Source organism: Oryx dammah, unplaced genomic scaffold, assembly GCF_014754425.2.
Source record: "Oryx dammah isolate SB20612 unplaced genomic scaffold, SCBI_Odam_1.1 HiC_scaffold_28, whole genome shotgun sequence".
NCBI lineage: Eukaryota > Metazoa > Chordata > Mammalia > Artiodactyla > Bovidae > Oryx > Oryx dammah.
In genome coordinates, this window is record NW_024070212.1 from 65,415,874 (window position 1) to 65,429,190 (window position 13,317).

Sequence of the window (13,317 nt, forward strand, 5' to 3'; positions counted from 1 at the left end):
CTGCATCCTTGTGTATCTAGATATGGACATACCACAAAGTTTTGGGTGGTTTGTTATGCAGCAATTGACATCTTATAAAATCTTATAGAATATACTTAAATATATTCCAGATAGTTGAAGAGTTAAATATAAAATTAAAAGGAAATAAAACTTTTGATTTGAGACCTAAATGAACTTGAAGCATTCAGGTACAAGACATGCTGGACATGTGCTTACTTTCTTATCTTCATCAGGGAAAGACTGAAATCTGATTTAAGGCTGACATTAAAGATCATACAAAGTGCAAAAGCAAAAGAAACAAAATAGAAAGAGAGACCAATACTGGGAAAAGCAACAGCATAAACTATGGCAAGGGTCAATATCACTTCTTTATAAATATATCATTCAAATGCACACGTAAAACAAAGCTATGAACATAAATTTTACATCAGAAGACATACAGATATTTTATTGAAAAAAAAAAAACAACATAAGGTCTTGATGGTAATTAAAGAACTAGAACCACCTTAGGTAACATTTTACACCAAGGAATTGAGAGGGAAAAGAATGGCATACTTTGGTGTTCAGTTGCATATTTTGATGGCATTGTAAATTAGTACACTTTGGAAAGCAACATCATTCATAGCCACTAAAGCTTTTGTGTCTTTTGACTCAAGATACTCATTCTAGGAAAATTATCCAAAGAAAATAATTCAGAAATGTAAAAAAAACTGTCCAAAGAGAACTCTTTATAATATTATTTTAATACTAAAATTTAGAGACTGTGTATTGCCCAAAAGACGGGCAATTACTTTGGCTTAGGCCTCAGTAAGGGACAGAACTCCATGTCACATTAAATGTTAAAATTACTAAGATTATGAAGCAGCATAAATACTTTTATGTCATGCTAGATGCAAAGCAGAATTTAAAACTAAATGAATATAATAAACATAATGGAATGAATACACACGATTTATTAAATCCTCAGACTCTGATATGTTTTAGCTCTATAATTACAAAATAAACAAAAATGTAACTAATTTCTCCATGTTCATACGTTTAACAGGTAATAGACCCCAAGTATAAGAGTTGGAGCGCTCACCCATGTTTTCATTTGCAATTGATCCAATTAACCACCTTTTTGTACCCCAAAGCTTACTCTTCCACATCACATCATGTTTCATATAGTCAAAGAATGGGCAACACTAACCAAAAAAGGAAATAATAGCTTCTTAAGCTTCTTCTCACAGTTTTTCTCCATTGCTTTTCAAAAAACTTTTAAAACGTCCATTTTATAATACAAAACCTGAAAATTTAGTTCAAGGTTCAAACTCAGTCCCAGCTACTGGAAAGGCAGGCTTTTGAAAGCTGGCGAGGGAGCCGCTCTCTAGAAGGGGGGCAGGTGTCGCAAAGAAAAGAAAAAAAAAAACTACGCAAATCCCGCCCCGCGCTGCTTTACGGCACTCGTCCCGCCCCTCCAGGTGCGCTGAAGCCGGCAAACATGGTCGACATCTGTTTTCTCAGCCAGGGTTTGACTGCTCTGGCAGGGTTGTTGCTCTTGCCTTTCGGCAGCTTGGCCGCTAGTCAGATCGAGGTAGGAGTCAGTCCCTCTGAACGACAGGGCCCTGCGGGGGACAGCTGTGTCGTGGCTGTAAGCGTCCAGCAGATGTCCGATACACAGCCACGGAGGGAAGCCTCCTGGAAGCTGACTGTGCTGTGGGGAGGGTGTCGCAGGGAACGGAGAGGACAGTGACTGTCTGTTTCAGCCTTTTAAAATGGCGAATGAAAAGAATCAAGTGCTGGGCGGCGGGAGAGGGCGTGATCCTTTGCTCCGAAGAGCGTGCAGTCCTTAGTAGGTGAAAGGTCAGCTCTAGAGTGCCGCGCCTACGTCCCCACTACCAAACTACAACGCTCTACTAGGAATCAGATGGGTACAGTGTTTTGTTTTTGACTCACACTAAGTTCTGGCCAGATATAAAGCCTTTATTCTCCCCTGTACTCTGATAATACCTTCGTCCAGTTCTGCAGCCTACATCTCTAGCATCATTTTTCAGAATAGCAGACGTTTGAAAATTTGTGTCCGAAGTTTTATATTCGGACCTACCCCACCTCCTATGGGGTTTCTCCTGTGCTGGAAACCTAGGATTACAAAAAAAAAAAAGAACTCCTCTATTTCACATTTTAATCATCACTAAATTCTGTATTCTCAATATTTAAAATTGCTTTCACTTCTTCAGTTCCACTGACTTGATGCAGGCCCTCGTCTTTTCTTGCCTAGATTTTTTCAGTAACCTTATCTTGTTTTCTTCAGGCTTCCAAATTCCTTCTCTTTAGTCTTCATCAAAGTAAGTTTGATCAGATTACTCTTTAGATTGCATACTTTCAGTGTTTTTGGACGGAGTAAAGTGTAAACATCATGATCTAGTCTCTGCCTACGTCCCAGTCTTCATATAGGAGCCCATTCTCCCCACCATCTCAGACCTTAGTCAGTCAGTCAGTTCAGACGCTCAGTCGTGTCCCGGCTCTTTGCGACCCCGTGAATTGCAGCACGCCAGGCCTCCCTGTCCATCACCAACTCCCGGAGTTCACTCAGACTCACGTCCATCGAGTCAGTGATGCCATCCAGCCATCTCATCCTCTGTCTTCCCCTTCTCCTCCTGCCCCCAATCCCTCCCAGCATCCGGGTCTTTTCCAATGAGTCAACTCTTCGCATGAGATGGCCAAAGTATTGGGAGTTTCAGCTTTAGCGTCAGTCCTTCCAATGAACACCCAGGACTGATCTCAGACGTTGAGCTTAGACTAATGCTGAAAGCTTTTAAATATGCAACTCTACCATTTTAAAAAGAAAGCATGCATGCTTTCTTTATATTCATGAATTATTGCTAATTTATATATTAACTATTTATGAAGCATGTTGTCTAGATAATATAAATATGTATAGAAATTCTATTTTTCTTATATATTTTAGTAGATTATTCTGTATACTTTGTTTTGGATTTTATTACTCTTTTTTGTAGTTACATAGTTGTGTTTTTTTTACATTCTGTTGTGTTATTCTTCCTGTTTCTTTGTTTGTTCATTTACTAAAATGCAGTAAAAGTTAACCCCTGTAGAACCTTTCCCTTTTCTTTATTTTGCACTTACTGTTGTACTGTGTGCACTTGGCTAGTATAGCATTCGTCTATCATATTATAACCCATGTATACTTTGTACTCACTATTATTCCATCATCTTTCATTTATAGGGCAATAGCTGCCTACTTGGTCTGCCTCAGGTCATTCTTTCTTCAATCCAGTCTGTTCTCCAAGCCTCAGCTAGAGTAACTTTTAAATACACAAATCTGACCATGTCACCTATATATACTTTAATGTTGTTTTAAGGATAAAGAGCTAAATCTTGGTTATGACCCATAGGCTCCTGCCTGCACTCTGGTTCTGTCTCCCCTCTCTCTCTTTAAAACTTCTAGTTATGCTAATTTTCCTTTAGTTTCTAGAACCTTTAAGTTCCTTTCTGGCGTTTGGGTAATGTTCTCTCTGTTTGGAATTATTTTCCCTCTCTATCTGTTGAATCATAACCCAAATTTCCCTGGAGAAACCTCCCCTGACATCCCTGCTGGGCTTCCCCCAGGTCAGGTCCCCCTATTATACTTTTTTATGATACTGTATATCTTACCTTTAGAGAATTTGTTGTTTATCCTTATCTGTTTGATGTAACCTCTTTGGAGGCAAGTACTAGCATTGTTTCGCCCATTGCTGTGTTCTGAGCATTGAGAACAGTAGCTGGCATGTGGTACCCAATGAATGTGATGAATGAATGAATATTATATTGTAGTGTAATGTGTTTGCATGCTTGTCTTTATTGACCTCAGGGATCCTTGAGAGAAGGCAGCATGGTTTTTAAGTGATTTTTGAATCACTGTACATTACATAGTACCTGGCACATAATAGGTGCTCCACTAACCATATGTGGTTGAATAACTTTGCAGTGTCTATATTATCTTAACAATCACAGAAGAGTTTTGACATCTCAGTTTTTTTCACTGAAGTCTTAGCAATGTGAGAATTTTGGAGCTAGAAGTGACATTAGAGATTATTGGGTCAGTTCTCATTTCTACATGAGGAAAATCGAGCTAAATGACAGTCTAGACTCACAACCAGGTAAGGGATAGGATCTGGGCTGAAACCAGATCTTCAGATTCCTAGCTCACTAATGCATGTTGCTTTCTTTAGCATCTATTCAACTGTTGAGAAGTTTATAAAGAGATATATATTGGGTTGGGTTGGCCAAAAAGTTCATTCTGGATTGTCTATAAGACGTAACAGGTATATATATATATAACACAAACACATGCACTCGAGTGATTTTTTAATTTCATTCTTCTGGAAATTTTATTCCTAGCTGAAAATTAAAAGAGCTAGTATGTGTTTTGCAGTTATTATATTCCAATCACCATTCCTACATTCTATGTGTCAGATAATGCTACCATTTTATAGATGGGGAAGCAGAAGCACAGGAAGTTAAGCCGCTTTCCTAAGTTTATACAGCTAGTAAGTAGTAGGGTCCAGATTTGAATCCAGGCAGTCTGATTGTTCTCATAGTTAATGCTGTTTAGGAGCAGATCTGAGATCATTATGGTTTATATTCACTGTTATTTTAATATATAATAAAAATCATATTCATTAGGAGTCTGGATGGTATTGGATGTTGAGATTTTTAATGTTCCATGATGGCAAATGTAATTAAGATTTACTCTAACAGATAGTAAAATGGTACATGGAAGTATGGTAGAGAATGTATTCAATCAGACATTTTGGTGAGTTCAAATAAAATAATAGGAAGCACTCAATATTCATTTCTATTCAGCAGGAAGGATATTGTTATGTGTAGAATGAAGACATGAAATAAGTCATTCACAATTTAAAGACTGACTGGAAAACTGGAAGCATATGAGGAAGAGCTGACTATTTGAGATAAAATGTTTAAAAACAGCCCCTCTCACAATAACCCCCCAAATAAAATTATTTTGGCTTTCATAAAGTCAAATACTAGAATATTTATAAACTTGTGTGGTGATGACTTATTGTAACTAAAAATTCCATGTGTCTTAACTGCCCTTTATCAGTCTTTATTCTGGGAAATTTGACTTTCTTCTAATCTTTTTGCTATTATTTGATTACTAGGATCAAGCAGAACAGTTCTTTAGAAGTGGCCATACAAACAACTGGGCAGTTTTGGTATGTATTCTATAAAGGTTTACCTTGTTTACATTAGATACGTGTCTGAGAAATTTTGTGTGAATCAAATTCTTAAGAATAAAATTTATTTTTTATAACAGAAATTATATTTATATGGCTATATTTTAAATTGACCACATCAACTAATAATATTCTTTGCTTCCAGTATATCTGTCAAGTGGTGATGTGTAAATAAACAGAAAGATAAGCTAGAGATCCTGTTGTTAAGGGAAGTATTTTATGAAGTGTAGTGGTATTTTAATGACAGAAACTAGTAACTTACATTGAATATTTCTTATCTATAATGTTAGTTTATAGAAACTCTCTACTTTGGCTGTTTTCTTAAAAAAATTTTTTTTTGTTTACAAAAATAAATGATCATTGTAGAAAATTCAAGTTATACAGAAATGTTTAGAAGGAGACAGATTAATTTTATGTTATTGTGATTAAATAGAATAGTAACATGTCTCATGACTCATTTCCTTGTTCGGGTTCATGACTCATTTTCTTGTTCTTCAGGAACAAATACCTTTTATATGCTACCACCTCATAAGAGATTTTATAAAGGAATTGAACAAAAGCTGCTCATGAGAAGAGGAGAGGTTTTAGTGATCCCTTAAATTGGACAAAACTGTGAGGTAGCAGGCCATGATCCACCAGTTTGAGAAGATAACTTGTTTTGTAGAAAACTAAAGTGTTAGTCGCTCAGTTGTGTCTGACTCTTTGTGATCCCATGGACTGTAGTGTGCCAGGCTTCTCTGTCCATGGGATTTTCCAGGCAAAAATATTGGAGTGGGTTGTCATTTCCTTCTCCAGGGGATCTTCCCTACCTGGGAAATGAACCTGGGTCTCGCTCATTGCAGGCAGATTCTTTACTCTCTGAGCCACCAGGAAAGTGTAGGAAACTTAAGAGCACTTCCAGTTGGTCGCTTTATGGAAATTCTTAAAAGAGGGAATAACTGCCTATGTGCAGACAGCTAATTTCCAAAAGGCTCCTTTAGAATAGAAGCCTGTTATCTCATACCACACACACATTAAACTCTTCCTTGTTCTGGGAACTTCCATGTTCTTGAAACAGCCCCTCTCTAATCTCAGCAACCTGGGTCTCCATAGAGAAACTGAGGGTGAAAAAGAATTACCACTGAGTATTTCACAACTGCTGTTTTCATATTTGTGCAATATTTTACACATTAATGGCTTCCCTGGTGCCCAGACGGTAAAGAATCTACCAGCAATGCTACTGGGGAGACCTGGGTTTGATCCCTATGTTGGGAAGATCCCCTGGAGAAGGGAATGACCACCCACTCCAGCATTCTTGCCTGGAAAATTCCATGGGCAGAGGAGCCTGGTGGGCTACAGTCCATAGCGTCACAAAGAGTTGGACAAGACTGAGCAACTAACACTTTTACACGTTAACCCAGATTTACTAGAGCGAGACTTCAGTAAATTGTACTTTCTTAAATGGAAAATTATGATATTTGACCAGGAAGGGCCGAGTTGAAAGTATAAAACATACATTTCTTTCAATGTTATTTTTTCAAATTAAATATATATATATTCCAACTGCCCCTCCTCCCCCCAGTTTGAATTAATTTTAGTCTTGACTGGATGATCAGAGGTAAATGAAATGACCCTTTGCTCTTGTAATATGACTGAGAAAACTTGCCACCAGAGGGAGATAGAAGAAAATTGGATTCCATTTTAGTTTCAAGATTTGCTTTGATTAAAACATTTTTGTCTCTGTTTAATAAAAGTTATATAATCCATACTCATGGTGAAAAAAGTAATACTGATGGGTAGTGATTTTGATTCTACCTTTTTTGGTTTTGGTTTTTGCTAATATAGGCAATAGTATAGTGAAAATCCTTGAATACATATTTTTGCATGCTTCAGTTCAGTTCAGTTCAGTTGCTCAGTTGTGTCCAACTCTTTGCGACCCCATGGACTGCAGTATGCCAGGCTTCCCTGTCCACCACTAATTCCTGGAGCTTACTCAAATACATGTCCATTGAGGCGGTGATGCCATCCAACCATTTCATCCTCTGGTGTCCCCTTCTCCTCCTGCCTTCAATCATTCCCAGCATAAGGGTCTTTTCAAATGAGTCAGTTCTTTGCATCAGGTGGCCAAAGTATTGGAGTTTCAGCTTCCGCATCAGTCCTTCCAATGAATATTCAGGACTGCTTTCCTCTAGGATAGACTGGTTGGATCTCCTTGCAGTCCAAGGGACTCTCAAGACAACACCACAGTTCAAAAGCATCAGTTCTTCGGTGCTCAGCTTTCTTTATAGTCCAGCTTTCACATCTATAGATGACTACTGGAAAAAACAAACTTTGACTAGATGGACCTTTGTCAGCAAAGTAATGTCTCGGCTTTTTAATATGCTGTCTAGGTTAGTCATAGCTTTCTTCCAAGGAGCAAGCATATTTTAATTTCATGGCTGCAGTCACCATCTGCAGTGATTCTGGAGCCCAAAAAGATAAAGTCTGTCACTGTTTCCATTGTTTCCCCTCTGTTTGCCATGAAGTGATGGGACCAGATGCCATAATGTTAGTTTTTTGAACGTTGAGTTTTAAACCAACTTTTTCACTCTCCTCTTTCACTTTCATCAAGAGGCTCTTTAGTTCTTCACTTTCTGACATAAGGGGAGTGTCATCTGCATATCTGAGGTGATTGATATTTCTCCTGGAAGTCTTGATTCCAGCTTGGGCTTCATTCAGCCCAGCATTTTTCATGATGTACTCTGCATGGAAGTTAAATAAGCAGGGTGACAATATGCAGCCTTGACGTACCCCTTTTCCTATTTGGAACCAGTCTGTTGTTCCATGTCCAGTTCTAGCTATTTTTTCCACATTTCTCAGGAGGCAGATAAGGTGGTCTGGTATTCTCATCTTTTTAAGAATTTTCCACAGTTTATTGTGATCCACACAGTCAAAGGCTTTGGCATAGTCAATAAAGCAGAAATAGATGTTTTTCTGGAATTCTCTCGCTTTTTCAATGATCCAGTGGATGTTGGCAATTTGATCTCTGGTTCCTCTGCCTTTTCTAAAACCAGCTTGAACATCTGGAAGTTCATGGCTCATGTACTGTTGAAGCCTGGCTTGGAGAATTTTGAGCATTACTTTGCCAGTGTGTGGGATGAGTGCTGTTGTTTGGTTGTTTCAAAATTGTTTAACATTGCGTTTCTTTGGGATTGGAGTGAAAACTGACCTTTTCCAGTCCTGTGGCCACTGCTGAGTTTTCCAAAGCTCAGCACTTTCACAGCATCATCTTTGAGGATTTGAAATAGCTCAACTGGAATTCCATCACCTCCACTAGCTTTGTTCGTAGTGATGTTTCCTAAGTCCCACTTGACTTCACATCCAGGATGTCTAGCTCTAGGTGAGTGATCACACCATCGTGATTATCTGGATCATGAAGATCTTTTTTGTATGGTTCTTCTGTGTATTCTTGCCACCTCTTCTTAATATCTTCTGCTTCTGTTAGGTCCATACCATTTCTGTCCTTTATTGTACCCATCTTTGTATGAAATGTTCCCTTGGTATCTTGAATTTTTTTGAAGAGCTCTCTAGTCTTTCCCATTCTATTATTTTCCTCTGTTTCTTTGCACTGATCACTGATCATTAATTTTGCATGCTTATATGAGCCAAATAAAAAAATAAGTACATTTTAAAACTTGGTGTATATTGCAAATTACCCTCTTAGGACGTTTATATTAATTTACCTTCCCATGAGTAGGATATAAGTGTTCATGCTCCACAGTCTTCCCAATAATATGAATTGTCAGGCTTTTGGATGGTTATCAATTTGATTTATGTTTTTAAAATTATGACAGAAGTTGAGCATTATTAAAAGTTTCACTGTCCATTTTTAATACCTTTGTTATGAAATGCTTGGTCTTATCCTTTGCCCATTTTTCAGAATGGAGTTGTTCATCTTATTAAGTTATAATTATTTCAAGTTTTTCATTTCTGTTAGGATTATATGGTATGTTTTTCTTTAATGTAGTCAAAAATTTTAGTGTTTTCCTTATTGGATTCCAGGTTGAAAATTCGTTGTAATAAAAAAGGCTTGTTCCTTTCCACTTGCAGGGGCAAGAACGTTTGTGATGTTTTCTGTCATTATACTTAAACCTCAGTAGAAGTATGTGATAGGAGGTAGGATGCTAGCAAGTAGGTACACTACCAACCAACCCCAGTCTCTGGTTTTTCCTTTGGAATAGATGCCCGAGAGGACTGACTTCTGAGGCACTATGTTAGATTTTCCTTGTATCCTTGGTGTCTTTTTTAGGGATCCGTTTTTTTTTTTTTTTTCAAGTGTAAAGTTTGTTGGAATCATTTCTGGTTTTCTGTTCAGTTCAATAGCTTCTTTATGATGCATTTTCTTATGTGCATATAAAATCATTCTATGCTCTGTTTTTATCTCTATTTTACATTTTTCACAACTAAAATTAGGAAGCTATCCAGAGTGAAAGGAATAGTATATAACCCAGTATAGTTAATTTTCTCTTCTATTCTGTGATGAGATTATGTTCCTTGTCTTGGATTCTAAAAAATTTAATATTTTAGGAATAAGAACGTTATAGGATCACATAAATTGAGAGTAACTAAGTTGATTCAATATTTGATTAAATGCCATAAAGATTTGTTTTCTCTTAAGCTGAATAGTTTTTTTAATTTAAGACCAGTTATGAAAGACTTCTTTCTAGGGAGGTTGGTTTTATTGACAATTCTTTAGCTGCTTTCCTGTTTGTAGGCCCGATTATGATACACTTTTTAGGCATCTCTATATCCTACTTAAAAGTAATTTTGTAACTCTGTAGTTTATTTTGATTCCTACAAATAATATATTTGTTTTGATACTTTAGGTTTGTACGTCCAGATTCTGGTTTAATTATCGACATGTTGCGAATACTCTTTCTGTTTATAGAAGTGTCAAGAGACTAGGTATTCCTGACAGGTAAGAATTCTTAATAAAGGTTAACTCTGAACCTCAGTGAAAATTGCCTTTAGATGACTGTTGTTATATTTGTGTTGTTTTTGAAAAACATAAAGAAACCTAATTTGAAGTTACTTTGTTATTGTTACAGCACACTGTCATGTATAAAGTAGTTTTAATTTAAGACTATAATGGCAAATTATATAAAACAGCAATCAATAAATACTAAGGTAGGAAGATTTGATAAAGTGTAATTGTTCAGTGTCCCTTATTTAATTATTCAGTGCCTCAGTCTGGGTTTAATTGTAGGTAACAGAAGGCAATTCTGACTGATTCAAGTAGAAAAGATATTTATTGAAAACATATTGATTAGTTTACCAATTTGCTGGGAGGGTTGAGCCCTTGAAGAGTCAGAAACAGGAGAGACTATGTAACAGAAAAGACGTGTCTAAAAATCATAGCATAAAACCAGTCTGATGACAGGAATGCAGCCTCAGCTTGCTGAAGGCTAGACTCAGCTACTCAGAGAAGGCAATGGCACCCCACTCCAGTACTCTTGCCTGGAAAATGCCATGGACGGAGGAGCCTGGTGGTATGCAGTCCATGGGGTCACTAAGAGTTGGACACGACTGAGGGACTTCACTTTCGCTTTTCACTTTCATGCATTGGAGAAGGAAATGGCAACCCACTCCAATGTTCTTGCCTGGAGAATCCCAGGGATGGGGGAGCCTAGTGGACTGCCGTCTATGGGGTCGGACAGAGTCGGACATGACTGAAGCGACTTAGCAGCAGCAGCAGACTCAGCTATTACATAGCTGCCACCATTGCCTTTGAAACTTAATGTTGCTACTGCTGCCAAAATCTGACCTTTGTTGTCCCAGTTTCTTACCATCTCCAGCTTTTAATTCAGAGTACTTGATGGGAATGTCACGTTGGAAGAGCATAGGTTAAGTGCTCATGTCCATGCTGCAGCGGTGACAGGAAGAATGACTATGTGGCATTGTTGGCTTCTGTATAGGGAGGGGGCCTCTGCCTTCGGTGAAGACTCGTAAAGTGGTATATTCCCTAATTGTATGAGGGAGCTCAGGTACTAAGCAGAGCTTCCACACCTCCACCCGCAAATATCTGTCACCACCTTTGGTTTGTCAGATATGATAGATCTATTTTAGCTACTTCAGAAGCAGTTATAGAAGAAACTGCAGTCAGTTTGGTTACCTAGGTATGATTCATCTAGTCCTATGGTTCCTCTCTACCATGTGAGGCAGTGTGGAAGGAGTTTTGCAGTTAGATCTGAGTTTGAAATCTGGGTTCAGTGGTTCAGTGGTGATTTCGGTTAGTCACTTTGCCCTACTAGGCCTGTTTCCTTGGCTATTACCTTGTGATGGTACCACCTTCTTTACAGGACTTCAGTTCATTTCAGTTCAGTTGCTAAGTCGTGTCCGACTCTTTGCAGCCCCATGAATCGCAGCACACCAGGCTTCCCTGTCCATCACCAACTCCCGGAGTTCACTCAAACTCATGTCCATCGAGTTGGTGATGCCATCCAGCCATCTCATCCTCTGTTGTCCCCTTTTCCTCCTGCCCCCAGTCCTCCCAGCATCAGGGTCTTTTCCAATGAGTCAACTCTTTGCATGATGTGGCCAAAGTACTGTAGTTTCAGCTTTAGCATCATTCTTCCAAAGAATACCCAGGACTGATCTCCTTTAGGATGGACTGGTTGGATCTCCTTGCAGTCCAAGAGACTCTCAAGAGTCTTCACCAACATCACAGTTCAAAAGCATCAATTCTTCGGTGCTTAGCTTTCTTCACAGTCCAGCTCTCACATCCATACATGACCACTGGAAAAACCATAGCCTTGATTAAATGGACTTTTGTTGGCAAAGTAATGTCTGTTTTTCAATATGCTATCTAGGTTGGTCATAACTTTTCTTCCAAGGAGTGTCTTTTAATTTCATTGTTTTTTTTTTTTTAATTTTATAGGACTTAGGTACTTAAAATAAAGTGAATAGAAGTATGTATAAAATGCTGTAGGAGCAGAAAGGAAGCAGTGCATGACCCAAGAAACAAATTTACAGTCTATATCAATAGATCATTTTAACCTAACAAGCTGACAACTATAGCCTATAATTGTAACTATAATTTAATTCCTGTATTTCATCTGGAAATTAAGGCATCTTGGTAATATCACTTTTAAAAAGTACATTAGGTCTGAGAAAGGATGATTTGTTATATGAAGTATAAGAATTATTCTTGTCATTAGCTGATTACTATTATTTGTTCTCTTCAAATAGGTGTATGTGGTTAGTCTGTTGATTTTTAACTGCTATTGCTTCTATACCAAATGTGCCCCTCCAGGGAATTACTATGCATTATTTGGCAGTAGGATTCACTTTGGTAAATGAATATTTGTCCTGTCTATTATTCATTTGTTGTTATTTAGTTGTTAAGTCATGTCTGACTCTTTTGCAACCCCATGGACTGTACCTGCCAGTCTGCTCTGTCCATAGGATTTCCCAGGCAAGAATACTGGAGTGGGTTGCCACTCCGTTCTCTAGGGGATCTTTCTGACCCAGGGATCAAACCCATGTCTTCTGCATTGGCAGGCGGATTCTTTATCCCTGAGTGACCTGGGAAGCCCCTTATAAGTCATTGGGTTTTTTTTTTTTTTTTTTTTTTTAATGGTTTAAGGTTTAGAAGGACTGAACTGTACAAAAAAGATCTTCACGATCCAGATAATGACAATGGTGTGATCACCTAGAGCCAAACATCCCGGAATGTGAAGTCAAGTGGGCCTTAGGAAGTATCACTACAAACAAAGCTAGTGGAGGTGATGGAATTCCAGTTGAGCTATTTCAAATCCTCAAAGATGATGCTGTGAAAGTGCTGCACTCAATATGTCAGCAAATTTGGAAAATTCAGCAGTGGCCACAGGACGGGAAATGGTCAGGTTTCATTCCAATCCCAAAGAAAGGCAATGCCAAAGAATGCTCAAGACTACTGCACAATTGCACTCATCTCACATACTAGTAAAGAAATGCTCAAAATTCTCCAAGCCAGGCTTCAGCAATACATGAACTGTGAAATTCCAGATGTTCAAGCTGATTTTAGAAAAGGTAGAGGAACCAGAGATCAAATTGCCAACATTCGGTGGATCATGGAAAAAGCAAG

The 13,317-nt window shown here is 38.1% G+C and overlaps 1 protein-coding gene across 1 annotated transcript in view; it reads left to right on the forward strand.

The window, feature by feature from the left end:
• Positions 1 to 1,429: 1,429 nt before the first annotated feature.
• PIGK (phosphatidylinositol glycan anchor biosynthesis class K) overlaps positions 1,430 to 13,317 on the forward strand; it is a 144,697-nt gene continuing 132,809 nt past the window's right edge. The window contains exons 1-3 of the mRNA XM_040232539.1: positions 1,430 to 1,573; positions 5,160 to 5,213; positions 10,079 to 10,170. Of these exons, the coding sequence (XP_040088473.1) occupies positions 1,481 to 1,573; positions 5,160 to 5,213; positions 10,079 to 10,170 (239 nt within the window). The 5' untranslated portion in view covers positions 1,430 to 1,480. The remainder of the gene's footprint in view (positions 1,574 to 5,159; positions 5,214 to 10,078; positions 10,171 to 13,317) is intronic.